The sequence below is a fragment of the Lepeophtheirus salmonis genome, chromosome 5 (genome assembly GCF_016086655.4).
Source record: "Lepeophtheirus salmonis chromosome 5, UVic_Lsal_1.4, whole genome shotgun sequence".
NCBI classification, from domain to species: Eukaryota; Metazoa; Arthropoda; class Copepoda; order Siphonostomatoida; family Caligidae; genus Lepeophtheirus; species Lepeophtheirus salmonis.
This window is the reverse complement of record NC_052135.2, coordinates 6,174,631-6,196,234: the sequence shown is the minus strand read 5'-3', so window position 1 is coordinate 6,196,234 and position 21,604 is coordinate 6,174,631. Positions and strand designations below refer to the sequence as shown.

The following is a 21,604-nucleotide window of genomic DNA, read 5'->3' as shown; positions in this document are numbered from 1 at the left end:
GGAAAGTCTTTCTTTTAGAAAGTAATAAAAAATCGATAAACTATTATTCATTTTGAAAATATGGAAATTACTAATCATATTCCAAACTCTGAGAATATCAATTTACATGTTTAACATGGCAATTTAATTAGGTAGACACTTAGTAATAAATTAAGTAACTACTCGTATTAAGAATAAGTAAGAACATTGAATCGTTGAATGAATAATTCTTTGATACAAAATATTTTCAAAAAATAAATAAATATATATTATTTACTAAATAAACTAGAAGCAAATTTGTTCTCTCTCTAATAAAAATAAACTTTTTTATCAATTAATTATTCATCACTTTCTAAGCAATTTCTACAGATAAAACTGACCCCAACATTTATGTTAGTATATTTATACTATGGTTTATAGGGTATATCTAATTAAATATTAATGAGGTATGGGACGTTTTACTCAATATTTAATACATAAATGAATATTTAAAGTTCTCACTTGATAGTTCTGTAAACTAATATTCGTAATTATATACGTATATTAGTAAAGTATTCTACGGAAGAGAGGAACTGGTGGGTACCAAATAATCTTTTTAGCGTATTACTTATTTTATTATTAGTAAATGCCATAGAAATGTTAGTTATTTTTTGACAATGCCCAAAATATAATACAACCTTTTACAACAATTTCATAACAAAGTTATTTGTATTAGCTGTAACATCAGTATAAATGTCTGCAATTTTGTGTCTCAACTTGTCTAAGTGTTTACCGCTATAATTTAAACAAAAAAAAAAACCATATATTATTTGATGGAGGATCCTCTCATAACTTACAACCATTTCGATATTTAAGATTTAGGAAGAAAAATAATTTTTTTTTTTTTTTATTAACAAAGGGTCTTGCGCTACAATTGGAGCAAACTTTGATCTCATCCAGATCCTGAACCAATGCATTGTGGCGATTTTTTTGGTTTTATTTAATAGCAAAGATGGTAATAGTATATTAGTTTCACTATCACCTCCATGGTCATTCATCACTGCCTCAAATATCCCACCGTGTAACCATTTTACTTAATAAAGAAAAATATTAATCTTGCATAACCGTTCCCAGAGCTGGTAATATATATTTTAAAATCCAATTATGGCTTTAGCAGTTGTATATCTTTTGAACATTCAGAGATTTGAATGAAGGTTTGCATTATCTGGGCTAGTTTTTTCATTATTCTATGTGTTAGACTTTTTCAAGGAATAGAAGCTTCAAGGAAAAAATTCAGGATTTCAGAACTGCATTATCCCTTAAGGTAACATCTTCAACCGTTGTTATTACTGACATTTTATTCCATTTCAACTGTTACATGTCAATATTTGCATTTATATGTATTTATGAAGTAAAAACTATCGTAACCATTTCACATCATAAAGAAAAATAAACGGTCCCAGAGTTAGTTCCAATTACCCAAACAGAACCAACCGCACTAATTTAGAAAGCTTCAATGAGAAGATGCAACAATTATATTACTCTAGCATGATTAATTATGGAGTTATTTGCGTTCAAATGTATTTTATTATTATCTGAACCTTTTGTATGAGCAAGGAAAAACTCTGGCGTGATACACTCTTACAGGATCTGGATGAGGTCAAAGTCTGTTCCCGATGAAAGATCATAACCCTTTGTACTCAAATTGTCCTGGAACTAACGTGTGCCAACTGATACTGAATATTTAATACTTAACAACTAAATAAATAATTTTTTCTTTTTTTTTGTGGGGGGAAGGGGTTCATATAAAGGGGTCTTATTCTATACCCAAAACACAAACATTGTTTTTTGGAGCTCAACGAGACTAGATAGGGGGTTGAGTTATATATCAAAAAGAAAATGGCAAAAAAAAAAAAAAATGGATTTCCAATGGAATATTGGATTCGTAGATAAATGAAGCTTATAGCAATTTGTCTAAAAATTCGTTTTCATATAAATATGACAAATAAAAATTGATGTTTAATTGAAATATCTGTCATTTTCTAAAGAATTTCTTTCAATTTTCTTCTCTTTTTTTTTTTTTCATCAAACGTCATTTTTGAATTTTTAAGTAGAAATACCACCAAAAAAAATGCATTTTTTACCAAAAAAGTTAAGATTTGATCATTTCAACATAGTATTTTCAATTTTCCGACGATTTTATTTAATAATTTCTGCAATATTTGCAAAAATGATAAAATAAATAACTTTTGGGGTTTTGCAAATACGTGTTCCTCTTAACAATGCCAATAAATACTATTAATAACTTTTTTCAAAACTAGTGCAAAACAGTTTTTTTGCAATTGTCTTCGCAAATTTTGATTTGCCAATTATTTGACAAAAATAAAATATGGAATTCTCATCTAGACAAATTTTTTCATGCATATTTGATAGGATGTTATTTTTTTATAACTTTTTTTGTCTTTATTAAAAATCCGAAGACGTTGAATTCTTAATCAATATAAATAAACATTATAGTTCAAATGTAATCCTTCAGACAAAAGACATCATAATAAAAATGTACATATTTATTATTTCACGAAACAATAAAAATCCAAAAACAAAATTTTTAAATTTCAAAAAACGACGATAAAGTTATAAAACCATAAAAAAAAATCTCCTGACAATCTTGCGTATGGTTTTTAAGTGGACTGGAGAGACGTATCAAGAAAGCGAATGATATCGCCTACCCATGACCAAATAGTGTTGCCAAGATTGGGAATCTTCATATTGAGCACTCCATAGCGGGCGGCAGAGGAAATTAAAATTGGACTTACGTCCTTCTGATAAATTTCTTCTTCATTGGTTAATTTGTGAGGAATTAGTGCTTTTGTATTTTAAAGAGCATACTGTTAAGAGCCTTACTTTTATCTGAACTTTTGGTCGTAGGTCCAAATAATAAAATTGATCATACGAACTTTTCATTCATGCCTTTCATAATTAAAATATTAAAAGTTTTTTTAAATCCTAATAGATGGACAATCAGTGAATGCATGAATGGTAAAATTATAAATTTTCCCACAGTCTTTGCAAGGAGAGTTTAAATAAATGAGCCAATTGGTGATTTGGAGCTGAACCATGAATTATCTACCGTCCGCGATTCGACTCATTGAGCTTAAGATTCTCGTCTTCCATGATTTCGGCAAATCCAAATTTTGTAGATAATGATTGACAATTTTATCGATCTCCTCTGGAGTAACTAAATCAAAATCCGTTTTCAATTACCAAGGTCTTGGAGGGATATGCTTGTTTGTGGACCTCATTAAAGGGAATTTGAATTTTCCATCCCGAAATGGACAATTCTCATTGATATCGTGAACAGTAATAGTTTTCAATCCATTTATGTTGCAATGTTATTTGAAGTTTCCAACACAATTATTTTTTTTAAATTCATTGTAATACATATATATATTACAAAGGCGCCATATTTTAATGCTTGCACGCACCGAAGGGGTCTAAACATTAAAAAGAAATAATATTTGAACATTGTCCATGTGATTTTCGCTCCCGGGCAACGCTGAGTAAGCCTTTGCTAGTATTTTCATAAAATAACAATGATAGTATACTAATATTTGATTCGGCTACAAAAGCAATTAGAATGAAGATAATAATTGATCATTGATGGAGGTCGTATTACTCAACGGACAAATTTAGAACCTTCAGTTGAGAACCAAATATTTGGAACTCTGAAGATAGACCCACTTGGTATTCAAGGAATTCATTTTGTCCGGATCTTGCCCCATGGTTCCTCGAGCACTGAAAATATAATTAGATATTGGTATTGTCTTTTCTTATGTAAATGATACCTTTCTTATAAGGAAAGTAAATGACAAGGATAGAGGAATTATATTATTTGTAAGAGGCTTCAATTCTCAACGTAAACAGGATTCTATAAATCCTATAGTTTTGAGAAGAAAATAACACTTCCCTCTCCTCATGAAGATGTTAAGCTCCAGGATTGAGAGGTTTTAGATGTTCCAAGACTTCGATCAACTATGCAGATAAATCGATTACATGTGCAAAGTACCGAGTGGTACATTGAAATATGAACACTTTGAATTTTAAACTTCAACAAGATATAATTTATTAATTGCCTATAGAATTTCAACAAAATTAATACAATAAATAGATGAGTGTCTGAGCTCTCGTAATCATTAATGCTGCCGCCCTTTTGGGCAATGATGGCTTCCAGATGGAAAAACTGCAGATTTTGTTCTCTTTCATGGTGTCCCAGTGCTAGCTGATGGCTTTGAGGGCTTCGGTGTTTGGATGACAAAAACTGTGGACCTTCCCCTCAACATGATCCCTTCTTCCTCCCCAACGTTTCGGACTTGCTGATGGCGTATACGGTAGTCCTGGATACGCACAACTGCTTGGAGTTCGCGAATGTAAATTTGTCGATCATGTTCCAGTGTCATTTTCTCAACTTGTACGTAAGCTAGAATCTCAGGTTTGTTTTCTTTAGTATCTAATAGTTTATGGTTTAATATATCGAAATACTAATTCAATAATTAGTTGAGGTTGAGCGATTGAAATTAATTCATAAGTGTTCTGATTTCGATGGATCACCTGTTACTATAAAGTGAGTTACTTTGCAAAAAGTTGTATCAATCAGTTTGCAAAATAGGAAAGTTTGCGAAATAGGAAAGTTATCTAAAGTCAATGAGGGTACTATTAACCAAAGTCAATACAATATATGAAAAATAAAGTGAAAACAATAGTACTGGTTCCATAATTATAGACAGGAAGGAAGTTAACTTGCGTTATTTGGTAGATTCAAATGAGAGGAAAAATACTTCTGGTGATGGGAAAATTGTGGAAAATGACGGGTTGAACACTTATACTGTACATGAAGAGGGGTACATTGTATAAGTTTAAACAATAATAATAAATAAAAGAATATACTAAACTTTTATTTATTCAGTGATCTGAATGTGAGTCTTGAACACTCAGAAAACTATGCCAATAAGTTAAAATGGGACTATGATTGGCATCTGAAGGCCGATCACAATAGTAAATTTAACTTACCGAATTATCTTTGGAGTATTTTCCAATCAGATTCAGCCAATATTCAATAAGAAGACTAGTACTCATTAGAAAGCTCTACTATAAGGAATAATGGTGTCAGATGTCCCTTGAAATATCCAAATAGCAATCAGTTCCGTAAAATTAGGGAAAGGTATGGTGTCCTAATTGCCATTGATTTTTGTAAGTCATTTAATACGGTAAATCATCAGAGTACAAAGAAATTTCTTCCAACCCGTTTTTACAACATTATTCGAGCTCTAGATAATAAAGAAAACCTCTGCAATAAATATAGACAGAAAAGAAAGTCATCCTATAATGCTATATAGAAGCTGTCCTGAAGGATGTCCGACGGCTCTTTTATTGTCTTTTATAAGCATAGAAGAATTATTTTTATTTACTTTCATATACAAGTATAAAGTAAATAAAAAGGCAAATTTCAATTGAATAAATATGTGTACTGCAACTCCAAGCCAACAAAAAATTCAGATCTTATAAGTACTGAAGTTATATAACGATATATCAATATAAAGTTATCTAATCACATCTCTCTTACAAAAGTTGACTAAATTCACCGTTATAACTCATATAATTGGGAGCTTATTTGACGAATGTGCTGAAGCACAACTCTTAGAAACTAAAAAAACAGAAGTGTGCCAACTTACCCTCCAACCTACTTTTTTAATGAGTAATATTTTTAAATATAAAGCAGCTTATTTGAATGAACGTATATTTGTACATTCATAATTATAGGTAAGAATCTCGTGCTTGTCAAGAAAAAATGACTGACTACGAGTAAAAGGCGGAAGCGGTTCTTATGGTATTACTAAATAAATACTTTTGTTACTATCAGCTGCCTATTCAATTATTTTTGCAAAGAGTTGGAGGAACCAGGACATTTGGTGCTACTAAATTAAGTCTTTTATTAGTATCAGCTGCCTTTAATATGATTTTGGAGAGAGAAAATGAATTACTGCTATAAAGAGAATAACTTTCTACATTTAAAATAGCATTAGTGCCGGGAAAATATTTTAATTATATATTTATTTGATTATGCCTTTTAAAACAATTGATACCAATGATAGAAAATAATACTTACTTCAGAAGGAAAAGTTAACAGCACAACGACCTATTAAATGTGAACAAAAAAGAAAAAAAAGAGTACCAGCAACAATTGTTTTTACTTTTTTAATTTATAAACTTAGTTTTTTCCTTACAAAAATGTTAACTCTAGGTATAGGTAGTGATGAAAATCAGGTGTTTTTTTAGATCGCCAGTTTGTTTGTTTTTGGTTGTTTTTTTTTTTTGAGCTAGTAATCTGAAGAACCAATTTTCTTTTCCAAGGCTGTGATCATTATTATTTATTTTTGGAGACAGAACATGAAAGTATAACCTAATAACTAGGGCGTGTGTTCATGAAAGACAGATAGTAACCCCGAGGATTTGTTGTGAAGTAATAATTGTAAAGCATTGTTGGACTTACAGTAGAATTGAGGATCGACATCTGAATAATTCTTACGAATGTCCTTGTATATTCCCTCCTCCCTCCTCACAGCTACTTGAAGCTGATCTAATGGAACGTCATGAAAGCAAAGCTGCTCTCCTCAAAACATTTTTCATATTGTCAGGGTTACTATGTTGATTTTCGGTTTCTTTTCTTTTTTTGACATGCTTAAAATACCCCCGATTTTCATCTCTAGATATAGGTAAGAGTAGGTGGGACGCAACCCTATTTATAAACAAGGGGGGATTAAATACATAAAAATGGGATCAAATGTTGATGACACGACAATCACTCAATTTGTAATTGTGTTGTTCCAGCGTCTATGTATATGAGGAGGTGATGTTCGAATAAAACATCTATATTCAATCCGATTCATCCAGACTTTCATCCTCATCGGATAACTCTTTTAAACTCTCTAAGTACGAAGCAATCTCAACATTATCTGGCATGAGCTTTGAAGCAACATCTAATTCATTTATAGCATCTTTGATTCGATCTAATTTAAATAGAATATAACTTTTCCTCATGGTGGACTTTGTTCTTTGATTCAAATTGTCATTCACAGGGGGCAAAAGGAATTTAAGGGCCATATGTATGTCGTGGAGAGCTTCCTCATAATTTTTAATCTTGATGTATGCCACGGACCTGTTATTATACATGGCTGCCATTTTTGGAAAAAGTTTTATCCCATGGGTGTAGATGGATACTGCGGATAAAATGTCTCCAGTTGAGATGAAGTAATTTCCTTTATGGAGGATTTGGGTTGGATCAAGATCTAATAAAAGAAACACATGGGTAAAATGTACTAAGGATACGGTTCTATGTAACATTGGCGTGAAAATTTTTGGCCTCATTTATTTTACCACATACATTTTTGCTGTCGGTAATTTTTGCCTGAAGGAGACTTTACCGCATGACGTATTTGCCTTCTTTTTAAGTTTTTAAATTATCGGTTCGAACTTTACTGTTGTATCTCGATCAGATTAATTACAAGTATGTAGCTGGGAGAAGAAGAAAAAAGAAAATATTATCAATTTGATGAACAATTATCATTCATCAACCATTGATTAATTAATTTTATAGTCAGCCCTGTTCTTCTTTGATTTTGAATCCATCTTTTTTATAGGATTTCAAATATTATCTCAAAATAGAAGAATTGCTTAATATACCACGAAATGTTGAATTAAAATTACAACTACGACAAATATTATAGCTATCTTAATTTTTACAAAATTCATATGGGTTGACCAACATGAAATTCTCGTTAGAAATGATGTTTTTCACTATAAGAGGTTGTGTGATTGGAGCTTGTACTCCTCCAGATAGTATTAGATCTATTGAACTGTTCTTTTCTATTATTATGTTTTTTAATTATTTAATCATTATTTTCATTTTTTCTTCTTCTCCTAACAAAATATAATTAATCTGATCGAGATACAACGGTAAAGTTCGAACCAATAGTATAAAATTACTGTCGGGGAACATATTCGCTGGAAAGTTAGAGGCCACGAAGGATACATTGCTGTTATTTTGAATATGTACCTTCATTGTTTTCAGAGACTTGAAGTCCTTCAGCCCTTGAAAATGCTTCCCACTTCTTTCGTAGCCATTCTCCTTCATTGTCCTTTTTATTTTCTCTAAAAAGGAGTATTATTCCAAAAATAGATATGTAATTAATTAATTAATAGTTACCGAAGAGGTGTTGGAGCGCTTCTAGGAGTGAATGTGACCATTATACAGCCTGGAGATCGAACAACAGGAAGAATTCGATCTTTTTCCATAGCAAGTTTGACTAATAAGGATGTATCATGGCATTTAACTTCATTTACTGTGAACCAAAACCAAAATACGCATGGTTGCTAATTATAGTGTCTAGTGTTGTGTCCGTCCATATTTAGGACTGAAAACTGCAGTACTGTCATGTTTAGTATCAGTCTGGTCCAGTTCAGCCCCAAGGACGTATAGGAAAGGTCCTATGACTGGACTGGACCAATTAAATAAGACCTGACACAACATTTATAATGTCAAATGATTTATACGGCGCAATGTAATTTTGCCTCAGGACATTTTGCCTTAACCCCATTTCGCCTTAATATTATATAAGTATACGAGATTTATAGGTGAGTTTGGTAATTATTGATTAAAATTGATGTTCTTTTGAAACTTTTTATTCAAAATATGCAATGTGTATTACTATAAAATACATAAAATGGTTGTTTTCTGTTGGGAAAAATGAAAAAAAAGGCACAAAATTTGAATGCTCAAACCAACAAAATCTCATTATTTAATGAATTCGAACCAGAGACAAAGTAGGTAATGAATAAACACAGCAACGTTTCGAATAGAAGGATTGCTAATCACTTCTTCGTTAATAATAATCAACACATGATGGATTATTCATACTAGAAAACACTCATGAATTGAAATCTGAACACTTATTAATTCAATAATTAATTAAGGTTGAGTGATTGAAATTAATTCATATTTCGATATATTAAAGCATAAAAAATTAGTTACAAAAGAAAACAAATTTGAGTTCTTTAGCTTACGTACAATTATAGAAAATGACACTTCAACGTGATCGATGAAATTCCATTCACGAACTCAAAAAGGCCAGACTGGATCCGGAGGAGATAAATTAAATAGCCCAGGTCAATTCCCTCAAGTTCATGTGGGACAAGAGATCTCGGGGTTTCACACCAGACTGTTCAAGAGCTATCAAAAAGGTGGATTGAAAAAGTCTTATCAGGGTAGAGAAGTCACTTTTGACACCAGCAATGAAAGAACCCCATCTCCTCCGTTGCAAGACTCTTTTGAATTAGTTTTGATTGATTCTTTTGAGTTATTTTGAACTCTTTTTTGACACTTTTGCCTCCCCTACAGCTCTATTGCCAACCCTCTCGATTACATATTTTAGGTGTATTTAGAGGGAAAGGACTGAAGTGTCTGTCATCCAAACACCTTCCGCAACCGGCTTGGAGCCATAATTACCGCTAAAGGCGGATATATTAATAATTAAGAAAACACATATTTATTTATAGTATTCATTTTGTTGAAATTCTATTGTTAATTAACAAATTATATCTTGTTAAAGTTTTAAAATTCAAAGCTTTCAGATTTTAATGGACCACTCGGTAAATCGAGGCGAGAGGATAATTTCAACAGAAAACAAACATTTAATGCATTTATAGTCATTCATATTACATATTTTGTTTTTGAAAATTCAAAGGGAAAATCTATTTTAACCAAAATTGCACAATAATGGAGTATAAATCTCATTTATTCTCCATATTAAAGCGAAATATCCTTGAGGCAAAATGCCATTAAGGAAAAATTACAGGGCACCGATTTATGTATATAGAATACCTCTGGAAGGAGTGTTTGTATTTATATGGTTTTTAAGTGGAGTTTTAGTATTTGAAGAGATAAATTCGTCCTTAATTCGATTTTTTTGACATTCCAGTTTCCTTTATATATATATATTTAAGTTGAATAATTATCTCTACTCTCTTATATTTTAAAAATTCAAGTTACCTTTGTGAATCTTCATCCCTCTGGATTGCTTTTTCAATTGATTTCCTTTCGAGCCTTGACGAATCCTCACTCTTTTTGCACGTAAGTTTTTTGAATATTCTGATATCCATTCTTGAGATTTTAATCGTAAATCTATTTTATCCTCTCTTGAAAGAGAACCACTCAAATCTACAGATTTCCAAACCTCTCCATTATTTGCTTTGCACAAATCAAGAAGTAATTGATCACCGTTAATAGTCATCCGTGATTTCGGAACCTACTTATTTAATATAGAACATACATTACTTTAAACCCTAAAATTATTTTCCTATACTCATCCTACATCAATTTTCTTTTCGAAAAAAAATTCCAAAATGTGACCAGTCGCATAATTTGACTTAAAGTATTGATCTGATAAATCATAGCTTGAGTGTTTGGTCCATCGAATATTTTGGACAGTGATGAGTATTCTGGATTCCGTTTGCTTCCAATCGTAGTCCTTTATGAGAATCGGCATATTTATCTATTAGACCCATATGTAAGAACACAAATAAACTCAATTATTGATTTAACAACAGCTGAGGGGAAACTATGGATACAAAAAAAAGAGGGTATGGAATTAATATTTTCATGTAGACACTCCAGTAAAAAACAAAACGAAAGTAAGAAGGTTTTATAAAAATAAAATTTGCCACCTCAATGTATCCAAAGATACAACGGATTTTCATTTTTTTCAGACCCGGGTCGGTTCGAATCTTTACACAGATACTTGCCTCAAATATCATGAAAGTTTTACCCGAAGTTCGGACATAAATAAAATAGGATCCGGATTAAAGTTACATTTTTATTGATTCCTAAATAATGAATAGCCCAATGTTATTTCTATGAGAACATATTTATTAATTATTATTATAGTAACATTGTACACGTTTTTACTTGTTACCTATACTATATCTCGCAGCCTATCATCCCAAATTCAATTGGTAGTTAGCTAATTCTTCCAACTATGGAATTGTTATTCAATAATTATTGATAATTCATCACAACTTAATAAAACACTAATTCGTATCTAACCAATCAATGTTAAGAACCCTGATAAAAGGAAAAGAAGAAAAACAAACATCGACAGCTGACAATCAAATACATTATAATTTTTTTGTTAGTAAGGTAACACCGTGTGAAATAACCACAGGCACCGCGTTACCTTACTAACACAAAAATTGACAGTCTATTTTGTTGTCAACTGTTGATGTTTCTGCTTCTTTTCTCCTACCCAATGTTTTGTACGTTGATTGGTTGAACTAGAATTAATTCCTTCTATGTTGTTGGCCAATTCTTTCCAAATATATAATTATTGTTCAATAGTTTGGAAGAATTAGCAAACTACCAACTGATTTTCGGCCTTTTTTCTGTATCATTTAACCGGAAAGGTTAAATGATACAATAAAGGTAACGACGTGTGCGATAAAACAGTTTATGTAGATGTTACTCCAAAACTCATTCAGATATATAAAGATTCTACGTCCAATATAGATAACTTTTTGTTACTAGAAATCATTAATACCGAGTGGTCCATTAAAAACTGAAAAATTTGAATTTAAACTTCAACATGATATAATTTATCAACAAAATTAATATTATAAATATATGTATGTCTAAGCTCTCATATATGATTAATGTAGCTGCATTTAGTGACAATGATGGCTTCCAGAGAATGGCGGAAGGCCTGGCACCCACTGCGGGTGTAGTCTTTTATCATGGTGTCCCAGTGCTACCTGAAATTGTCTTTGAGTGCCTTGGTGTTTGGATGACGTACACTGTAGGCCTTCCACTCGACATGAACTCAAAATTTGTAATCGAGGGTTTTGGCATCAGAGCTTTGAGGTGGCCAAAAGTGTCAAATCAAGCTCAAAATAACTTAAAAGGCTAATTCAAAAGAGTCTTGCAACGGAGTAGATTGGTTTCTTTCATTGCCGGTCTCAAAAGTGGCCTTTCTACCCAAACTCTTTTTTTTTCACCCTAATTGAGAGAGTCCCCTTCTTTTCCAACGTTTCAGACTTGCTGACAGCGTAGACGGTAGTCTTGGAGACGTCCAACTGCTTTTAGTACACAATGGGAATTCCTCGATCACGTTCTATCGTCATTTTCTCGACCTGTACATAAACTGGAGAGCTCCGGTTTTTTTTTGTTCTGTAACTAATTGTTTATTATTTTATATATCGAAATATGAATGAATTTCAATTACTCAACCTTCATTAGTTATTGAATTTGTAAGCATTAAGATTTCAATGGACCACCTAGTACTATAAGCTTTTTAAGATCCGAAAAAACCCCAGATCTATTTTAAGATCTGTAAAAAGTTTGGATAACCTAAGTTGGAGCGGGTCTTGGATCTTTTTGGGAATACAAGTTCACTTATACCGTACACGGGTACTTCAGAACCGGATCCACGACCGGTCATAACTCTAACTTCCTCCCGTTGTTCATTTTTTGTATTTCACTCAAACTTGAGTCATAGAATTCTATACACATGTAACGCTCACGTATCCTACATGAGGTTAATATAAAAGGAGTGATTGGTAGAAAAAAAGGAAAAAATGAGTAACACTTGTTTTTTACTCTATCCTTCATGAGGGGAAAAAAAGAAAAACAAGCTAAGCTACATGCGTGATTATTCCATGCATCTAGAATTCCATGCTTCATTATATTTTTAGCGAAGCAGTGCATTTGGTGAGATAACCAAACCCATAGAATTGATGGACTTGTAAGGGAAAAAAAAGAGTACGAGGATAAGGCGGGAGTATATGACATATCCACTTGCTTATATCAGCTGTCTGTTATATGATTTTGGGTGTAGTAAATGAATTACTGCTACAAAGAGAATTGTATTTATATTTAAATTCATATATATTCATTTTATTATGCACTTTTAAATCAATTTACAGCAAAAATAGGCTATAATACTTACTTCATATGGATTCTTTAACACCATGACGACCTATTAAATAATTAAAGAAAAAAAGAGCACACGTAACAACTGTTTTTACTTTTTTTAATTTTCAAAGTTAGTTTTTTCACAACTCAACCCTACTTATAGATAACAGAAACATCCATTTAGGGTCGCATCTGGCTATTTTTCGAGGTGACGAGTTTGAGAATCACTCCTTTTGTTTAAGCAAATGGGTGAATCAACTGTTCTTAAAGGTTATCAAGCAATTACTCATGTCCTTATCTTGTTTACCTATCCATTAACTACTTTGGAGTACCAAATCCACTTATTAGCAGATAATCAATTAGTGTGATACTATAAGAGAGAAAAAAGAGGCCAATTTTATTAATAAACATGTTTTCATTCCAAAAACATCTCTCTAAAGTACTATTTTTTATGAAGCTGACGAGTGATTTTTTCTGTTTGGCACAAAAAGATGATGACACCTGTTGGTACAATAATTTTTGTAAGGGCTCTGACTTTGATTATTGTGGAGAAACAATGAAACCCCCAATGTCATGTTCGTGCGATCCAGATTGTATTTTTTTTGGTGACTGTTGTTTTCGTTATGAGGCTCATTGTGCAAGCAAAGAGTCCATAATACCTTTGGAATTTGTTCATCATCGAGGAGAAGTGGAATGTATTAGAAGCGTTCCAAATATATATAATCAAGTGATAAGGCCAGGTATTTACATGATTGCATCATGTCCTACACATTTCAAAGGAGATACAAAACTGGGTCTAATGTGTGACATGGTTGGACAGCCTAAGGATATATTCATAGATGGGACCGTTGTATATAAAAATAAGTTTTGCTATAAATGTTGGAAAGGATACGAAGCTAATAGAATACATCAAATACTCTCATTAAAACAAAGAAACTGTGTACCCAAGTTAAACTCATGTCTTTATTCGGATATGATTAACCCTGATTTTCCATTTCTCACACAGTCATGTAATTCACACATTCTTCCTGTTTTTGTGCCAAATTTTTCATCTGGTACAGATTCTTTGACGGAAATGGTATATTTCAAAAATGCAGACTGCTTAGCCTGCTCAAATCAAATGTACACGCAAGAAGATGGATTTTGCTTTGATCCATATAACAATATCTCACTTTTTTCGATGCATCGGTCTATTTATTCTGAGACAACCATCCCGATAGAGCGTTCAATAATGAAAAATTATTTTAACTTTGGTGTTCCTGATTCTCTCTCCATCATGATTACTTTTGGTCTTGATAGTTCAAAGATTATGTACTCTGCAGATAGTTGGTTTCATAACTGTCCTGCAAATCATATTTGGGATCCCTTTTCAAAATGTTGTCGGAAGATTTTCTGTAATATTGGTTCACAAGTAAATAAGTGTGATTCAAGTCCTATTTCTGAGGGAACAGGATTTAATTCTTTGGTTCTTCCTAGTAAAGAAGTCCACATTAACCTGACTGCACAGGTAATCATGTTCAATAATACTCTAGAAGAAGTTAAAAATACGCTAGAAGACATTTTCTTCTCAAAATTTGCAAATACTTTCTCCATATCAATGTCCCGTTTGTCTCATATCCATGTTCAATACGTTGAAACCCGAAAGCTAAGCAATGAACTCTTGATAATTCGAGATTGGATTACCTCCAGTTTAATTTTAATCAAAGAAGGGATTTGGAGAGTTCCAACTGACTTGCCCTCTGTGAATGAAGTCCTAAATGCTTTCAATGTTATCCTGTCTCAGAACCATGTTTTTGTTTTTAGTATTATATTTCATTTAAGTGATATATCCACAGAGAGTTATGAATACTCTACTCAAGATTTACTTGCCTCTTTGGTGGATCTAACAATGCAAAACAATTTTATCATCAGCTTGAGTGATGAAGCATATGTGTCCATTACTTCAATCCAAGAGAATTCGTTTTACGATCAGGAAGATATTTGGTTTTGGTGTCGGTGAGTCTTTTATAGTAAATACATATAGTTAGAGTTGTATCGATCCTTATTTAGGACTGAAGACAACAGTCTCGGTCTGTTCCAGCTCAGTCCTGCATATCAGTCCTAAAACTTATATAGTTTGGTCCTGGATGATGTCATTCCACTTCTTTTTTTTAAATTTGTTCTTCTACTGACAGTCTGAAGGACGGATGGTCTTAAGAACAAGTTTCTTGGACTGATAGGATCGTTCCTAAGACTGGACTGGACTTGACAAAATAAATAAGGACTTGCATAAAAGTTACATATGTATATGTAATCTATTAAAAAGGTGTTTTAAAGATATAAAACGAATTTGGCTTTGTATTTAAACAGTACACCTGCACAACCAATTGTTTAGGGCATATTTTGGGGGTATTCGAAGGGGTACTTAATGCTCCAAGAAGCGGTGGTGGAAGAATCTAATGTTACTTGAGGCCCAGTAGCTCACTTACACTACCTGTTCACAAGGGTGTATTGTAGTATATTATAATATCATGGAAGCGGTGGCAGAAAAATTTAAATAGTTTTAAGGCCCAGGATTTCAAATGCACATTTTTATATCATTCAATGATTTGATTAACTGAATATAATATAAGTGCCATGAAATTGCACACGATAATATTGTATTGCAATGAAATTGATTCATGATGTTATTACCACCAAGAACCTCGTCTCACAATGATAATTTACACCATGATTTTGATACACAACAATATTACGACAATCATTTTGCATTGAACCCGTGTAGCTTTTACCAAGTTGCATTACAAACAGATTTTCATTTCTTTTAAAGGGGCGGAACCCTTCAGACCTATCTAAACGAAGAATTCGAAATTAAAATCAACAAATCCCTGGACTCAGATGATTTGGAAATGTCTGTGTATATTTTGGAGAAAGATAAGTGGTATACCAAAGGAACATACATTGCTAATCTTCTATTCCGTGGCGAATATTTTAGCACACAGAAAAACGTAACAGGGATTGTTAAGGTCTGCGAAAATAGAGCCAAATTAAATGAGTCAATGTGTAATCGAATGTTGTTTTCATTTAATGAGTTTCAATGGAATGAGAGTGAACGCAAAATCAAATTTATCGGTCCCAAGAGATTCGGTGTAAAGGAAAATTTAGAAGCATGGGAATATACTGTGCACCCAAGTGGGGTTGAGGTAAGAATGTGCTATGAAGATATGTATTTATCCATCCAATTATATTAAATAGGTATGTATTGAGCTGGATATCCATGGATTTGGTTTGGATAATATTATTGAAACTTGGTTGAGCCTCATAGTTACGAGCGTCTCGATTATTTGTCTTTTCTTGACTTTTCTCATTTATTGTCTCTTTTCTGAGCTACGAAACCTTCCAGGTCTAAACTTAATGGGACTCGTGGGCTCTACTTTCGCTTACCAGCTATTATTCATCAGTGATATTAAATAGACTATTTTCGATTGTTTGTGAGTTAATTATACAACTTTTTTTTAGCTGGAGCTCATAGACAAACTTCTTCGGGAAAACCTATCATCTGTATCCTTATTGCAATTACCATTCATTTCCTGACACTAGTAATGTTCAGTTGGACAAACATTATTGCGTGGGATCTATATAAAACTTTTGGCAAGGATGGGCTCCTTAAGAAACAAAGACCAAAGCAAACATTTATGAAATACTTGATTTACTCCATCAGTCTGCCAAGTGTTATTGTGGGCATGGCAGTTGCGTTTAATAATACAGGCGTCTTTCTAGTTGATTATGGTAAATTTACTTGTTGGATTGGAAATAAACAAGGCTCTATTATTTTTTTTGGAGTTCCGTTTGTTCTTAGTACGATCCTCAATTTGGTTTTATATATCTTGACCACAATGAATATCCATAAAACTGCCACCGGGGTTCAAAATAATAGGTTCTCGTCTTCATTAAGCTCCATACAATCCACAAGTATAACTTCATTTGATCGTAGGCGAAAAGGTAAAGCAATTACGATAACGATAATGTTTTCATAAATTTTTTTCATCTTCTCGTTTCACACGCAACTTCATTTAGATCGACGGAATCAGAAAATGAAGAACGTCATTATTTATATTCGTATGTTTAGTGTTCTTGGGATAACATGGTTTATTGGCATAATTGGTATGTTTATAAAGCCAGAGAGAAGTGATATTGAGAGTGTATTAATGAGATTTGTCGTCTATTCGCATGTCATTTGCAATGGATTATATGGAGTTTTTATTTTCATTATCTTTGGTTGCAATCAAAAGATCTACCGATTACTCAAAGTATTAAAAATTCTTACTGAATGATATATCCATTTTTAAGGATTTTATTCATTTATTTCAGTTAAAATATTTTAAAAAGTCGACATCCACTAAAATGCAGAGCTGTCAATGTGGAACAAATAAAAAAGGATGTCTCAATAGAATTTCCAAAAATGAGCTGAATGAAAGTGTGAAAATACGTTATTGACATAACAGTTTAAGTAAAGTGGGGAAGTGTGACAAGAAAAAACTAGGTTTAGCGATTAGAAAAGAAAAAGAGTGTTGTAGCGTGTCCTCTTTCTTCTTTTTTTTTCATAATTGAATAAGTCGACAATAATTATTGCATATCTTTGGTGTAAATTGATTTTAAAATATATGATAAAATAAATATATTAGCTGGGTTGGAAAAAAAATAATTTCGAATTTTTCGCTTTATTTCAATGCTTTATAAAAAGTGTGTCAATCATCCGATTTAAGCAAAATCCCAAAGAAAAACAATTATTTATGTAGTACGGTATTTTTAAATCGAACTATGATAAATATTTCAACTGTTCCGTTTGTTATTTATAATATACATATATAATATTACCTTGACAAAAGAAGAGTAGTAAACATCGGGGGACCATGTGACCAGATTTGAAATGGAGGTTGTACATTTTTATATTAATTATATTTGTTTGTAGTTATTATTATTAATATTGAATCGTTATAAATTGTATATATAATTGAATAAAGCCTACATTCCGTTACAACAATTTATTCAACCATTCTTAAAATGGATAAATACCTAAAACCCGACCGTTTCGAGGTTGATCCCAGTTCCTCAAGTGCTGAGAAGGAATGAACGCATTGGAAAAGAACATTTGAAAGCTTTTTAGGGCGTATATATGATAAAGATATAGATTGAAGTCCTGAATAATTATATAAGTTATTAAGTATTTTCGTATATATCAGAAATAGCAACGTATGAAGAAGTTATTGCAACATTAGAATCAATTTACGTAAAGAAAGAGAATGAAATTTTTGCCAGGCAATTATTAGTCACACAAAGACAAACATCGGGTGAACTACTGGATAGTTTTCTACAAGCCCTCAAACTTCTTTGCAAAGATTGCAAATTCAAGTCCTGAAAATGCTGAAGAAGCAAAAAATGATTGCCTTCATAAATTGACTTTGTTCTTCACACATAAGGCAAAGGATTTTGGAAAATGAAACACTTAGCTTGGAAAAAGTATACGAGCAAGCTGGGCTTTAGAAGCGGCAGAAAGTCATGTGTCATGTTCTTTCATATTCTCAAACACCCATTTCTTCATTGATTAATGCTGTTACAAGGGATCCTGAAAACAAAATTATTAAAGAAGACTCGGAGATTGAAGAAATAGATTATACCGACGGCTGCATCCACATCTCTGGAGAGTTGATATTTCTCTGGTGACAACCGACATTCTCGTGAAGAATGCCCAGCAAGAAATGCATTATGCAAAAACTGTAATAAAAGAGACCATTATTCAAAGGCTTGAAAGTTGTCAAAAAAAAAAAATCTTCTCACATTTAATCTGCAATTACAAGCGTTACAAACTATCAAATTCCGTACTTGTCATCTTCTTCCTCTGGGGAAGGAAGTCTAGAAAAGGCAATTATATCAGTGAGATTGAATGGAAAGGTGGTCAATAGACTAGTTGACACGGGAAGTCTCATCTCATTCAAACTTATTAGAAGATTTAGTTGGAGAGTAATTCCTTCTAAATTGAAAGTATCAATGGCATCTTCCTCTTTCCAAACTGTCGTTGTTGGAGTCTGTGAATTGTCAATGGTTGTTAGGGAACAACATTATGATAGAGTTGAACTCTGGGTATTACCAAACTCTGCTATGGAAGTATTCTCGGACTTAACATACTCCGAGAGCATTCTAAAATTGAAATCCCATTCGGAGAGCCCAGAAAATGTTATCCAAATGAACCCAGGTATGTTATCTTTCAATTATGAAATTCACGTTTCCAACACTGTTCGGAAACTTAACTCCTGATTGTCGACCGAAAACTATCAAATCATGGCGATTCTCAGAACTGGATAAAAATTTATAGAATTAGAAATTGAAATAATTTTAAGGAAAGGAATTATCGAAGAAAGTAAATCCCCATGGAGAGCTTAGGTTCTTGTTACTACAAACGATCGTAAACGACTTATGATAGATTATTCACAAACTACAAATAAATATATTTATTGGATGTATATCCACTCTCACGGATTGATGATCTGTTAAATAAGATTGCCAGACATTCGTTGTTCAACACAATTGACTTGAAAAGGGCCTATCATCAGATAGCCATTGAAAAAAAAGAGAAGATTTTCACAGCTTTTGAAACTTGTCGGAAACTATCAGTTCAAAGGATTCCCTTTGACGTTACCAATGGAGTGTCTGGTTTCCAAAGGGTTATATATTATATTATTTCTACTGAAAAATTGGAATGCACGTATGCATATATAGATGATATTACAGTATGTGGAAATTGTGAAGAAGAACATTAAATGAATTAGTAATTAATGAAGAAAAAAGTAAATATAATCTATCAAAAATAACCTTGCTGGGATGTTTAATAGAAAATCTGTCTATTCAGCCGGATCCCGATAGAATACGTCCGTTATTCAGTACTCCTGTCCCAAAAAATATTTATACTTTAAGACAAGTACTAGAAATATTTGCTCACTATTCCAAATGCGTACATAATTTTTCTGAAAAGCTAAGACCACTTACAAATATCAATCGTTTTTCGATGGAAAAAGAACCCTATGAATCATTTAGTACAATAAAAAAAGTAGCCCCAGAAGAGTTGATGCTGATGCTTCAGAATTTGCAATCGGAGCGGCTCAATATCAAAAAGGAAGACATGTATCCTTCTATTCACGAACTTTAAATAAAAGAAAAATTAAACATTCATTTATAGAAAAAGATGCCTATGCCATCGTAGAGGCTATTCGTAATTGGCGACATTTTCTGATGGGAAAACACTTTATGGTAATCCCTGATCAAGAAGCCGTCTCTTTTATGTTCAAAGCAAAACACTCAAGTAGAATAAACAATGATAAAATTCTTCGATGGAGACTCGAACTTTCTAGTTTTTTATATGATATTACATATAAATCAGGCAAGGAGAACGCTTCAGCAGACTTATTTTCCAGAATATGTGCTTCAACTCAAACAATTGATGACCTCAAAATCTTATATGAAAGTCTAGCTCATCCTGGAATCAGGTGATTAACTCACTTTGTCCGGTCTAAGAATCTACCCTATTCCCTAGAAGAGATCAGAGGAGTAGTAAACAGGTGTAAAGTATATCTAGAACTTAAACCAATCTTTTATAAAGGTTCGACATTAGTCAAAGCAACTCAACACACGGTAAAATTCGGAAGTATGATCAACCTACTATAAACTATATAAAAATTAACCTATGAACAAGTTACCCGGAACTTATTTAGGAGTATTCAAAGGGGGCATAAATGCTTCATGAAGTGGCTGAAGTAGTTTTTAACATGCTTGGTGGCCCTGCCATTCACTAAACAAGTTTTAGACCAATGTATTCTAATTTTGTTAGTAAATGACGGGAAATTTCCATAGTTTCTGTTTTTGACCTGGAATTTTCTCCAGAGCAATGTTACTAGAATCCCTTCTTCATCCTCAAAGTTCAACACATCGCTTTCATGATGAGCTTTTACAGAGAGTCAATACATTTTACTTAAGTTCAACTCTTGAAATTCTGTACTCCATAACTTGAAGGATTAAAATCCATAAACCAAATAAAAACCTTTTAAAGAAAGGATAATTGTTGTTTTTTGTATAGACTCTGATCAATTGAGATTGGGCATAAAAAATGGTCTAAATTTTACCACTCTATATAAGCCATGGACTACTTTAATTTCATATATAAAGCTATATCTATTTTTTAAAAAAGTATGACGTAATTAATAGTTACGCCACTGTTCTATGATTACATGTGAAAATATTTACAAATATTCTACAAAAATAGCAATTCCATAGATTATAAACAGATTACATAGTAAAACAATTAATTACCTGTTTTACTCTATATTTATAAGTTTATAAAAATGTTTTATAATAATCATAAGGTGGGCCAAGGAATAAATAACGTACTCTTTGGGTGGGTTTATGACTCGAGCCCGTCGCACTAGTTTTAAGAGATGTTCCCTTACTTTTTAAAACGAAAAGTAAGGAAAAATCTTTTAAAAAAGTGTGACACGTCAAGTTATGAAACCACTTTTACAATACGTAGAGCAGTTAATTCATGAAGAGTTATGTATATATGTTGTGTACAAGTTGCAATATCTGTACAAGTTACACCTTGCA

General features: G+C 32.3%; 2 protein-coding genes across 2 annotated transcripts; one reads left to right on the top strand and one right to left on the bottom strand.

Moving 5' to 3' along the window:
- Positions 1-6,058: 6,058 nt before the first annotated feature.
- On the bottom strand, positions 6,059-10,597 carry LOC121119096 (dynein axonemal assembly factor 4-like). Its single transcript, XM_040713715.2, has 6 exons — positions 10,383-10,597; positions 10,061-10,316; positions 9,893-9,993; positions 8,219-8,354; positions 8,069-8,163; positions 6,059-7,301 (listed from the first exon to the last, which is right to left on the bottom strand). Exons 2-6 carry the CDS (start codon positions 10,168-10,170, stop codon positions 6,889-6,891), a joined length of 855 nt encoding a protein of 284 aa, XP_040569649.1. The 5' UTR covers positions 10,171-10,316; positions 10,383-10,597; the 3' UTR covers positions 6,059-6,888.
- Positions 10,598-13,316: 2,719 nt separating this feature from the next.
- LOC121118986 (uncharacterized) lies at positions 13,317-17,990 on the top strand. The gene is made up of 6 exons (XM_040713595.2): positions 13,317-14,968; positions 15,783-16,155; positions 16,208-16,412; positions 16,472-16,954; positions 17,030-17,262; positions 17,324-17,990. The coding sequence occupies exons 1-6, from the start codon at positions 13,383-13,385 to the stop codon at positions 17,447-17,449; spliced, it is 3,006 nt and encodes a 1,001-aa protein (XP_040569529.1). The 5' UTR covers positions 13,317-13,382; the 3' UTR covers positions 17,450-17,990.
- Positions 17,991-21,604: the final 3,614 nt, after the last annotated feature.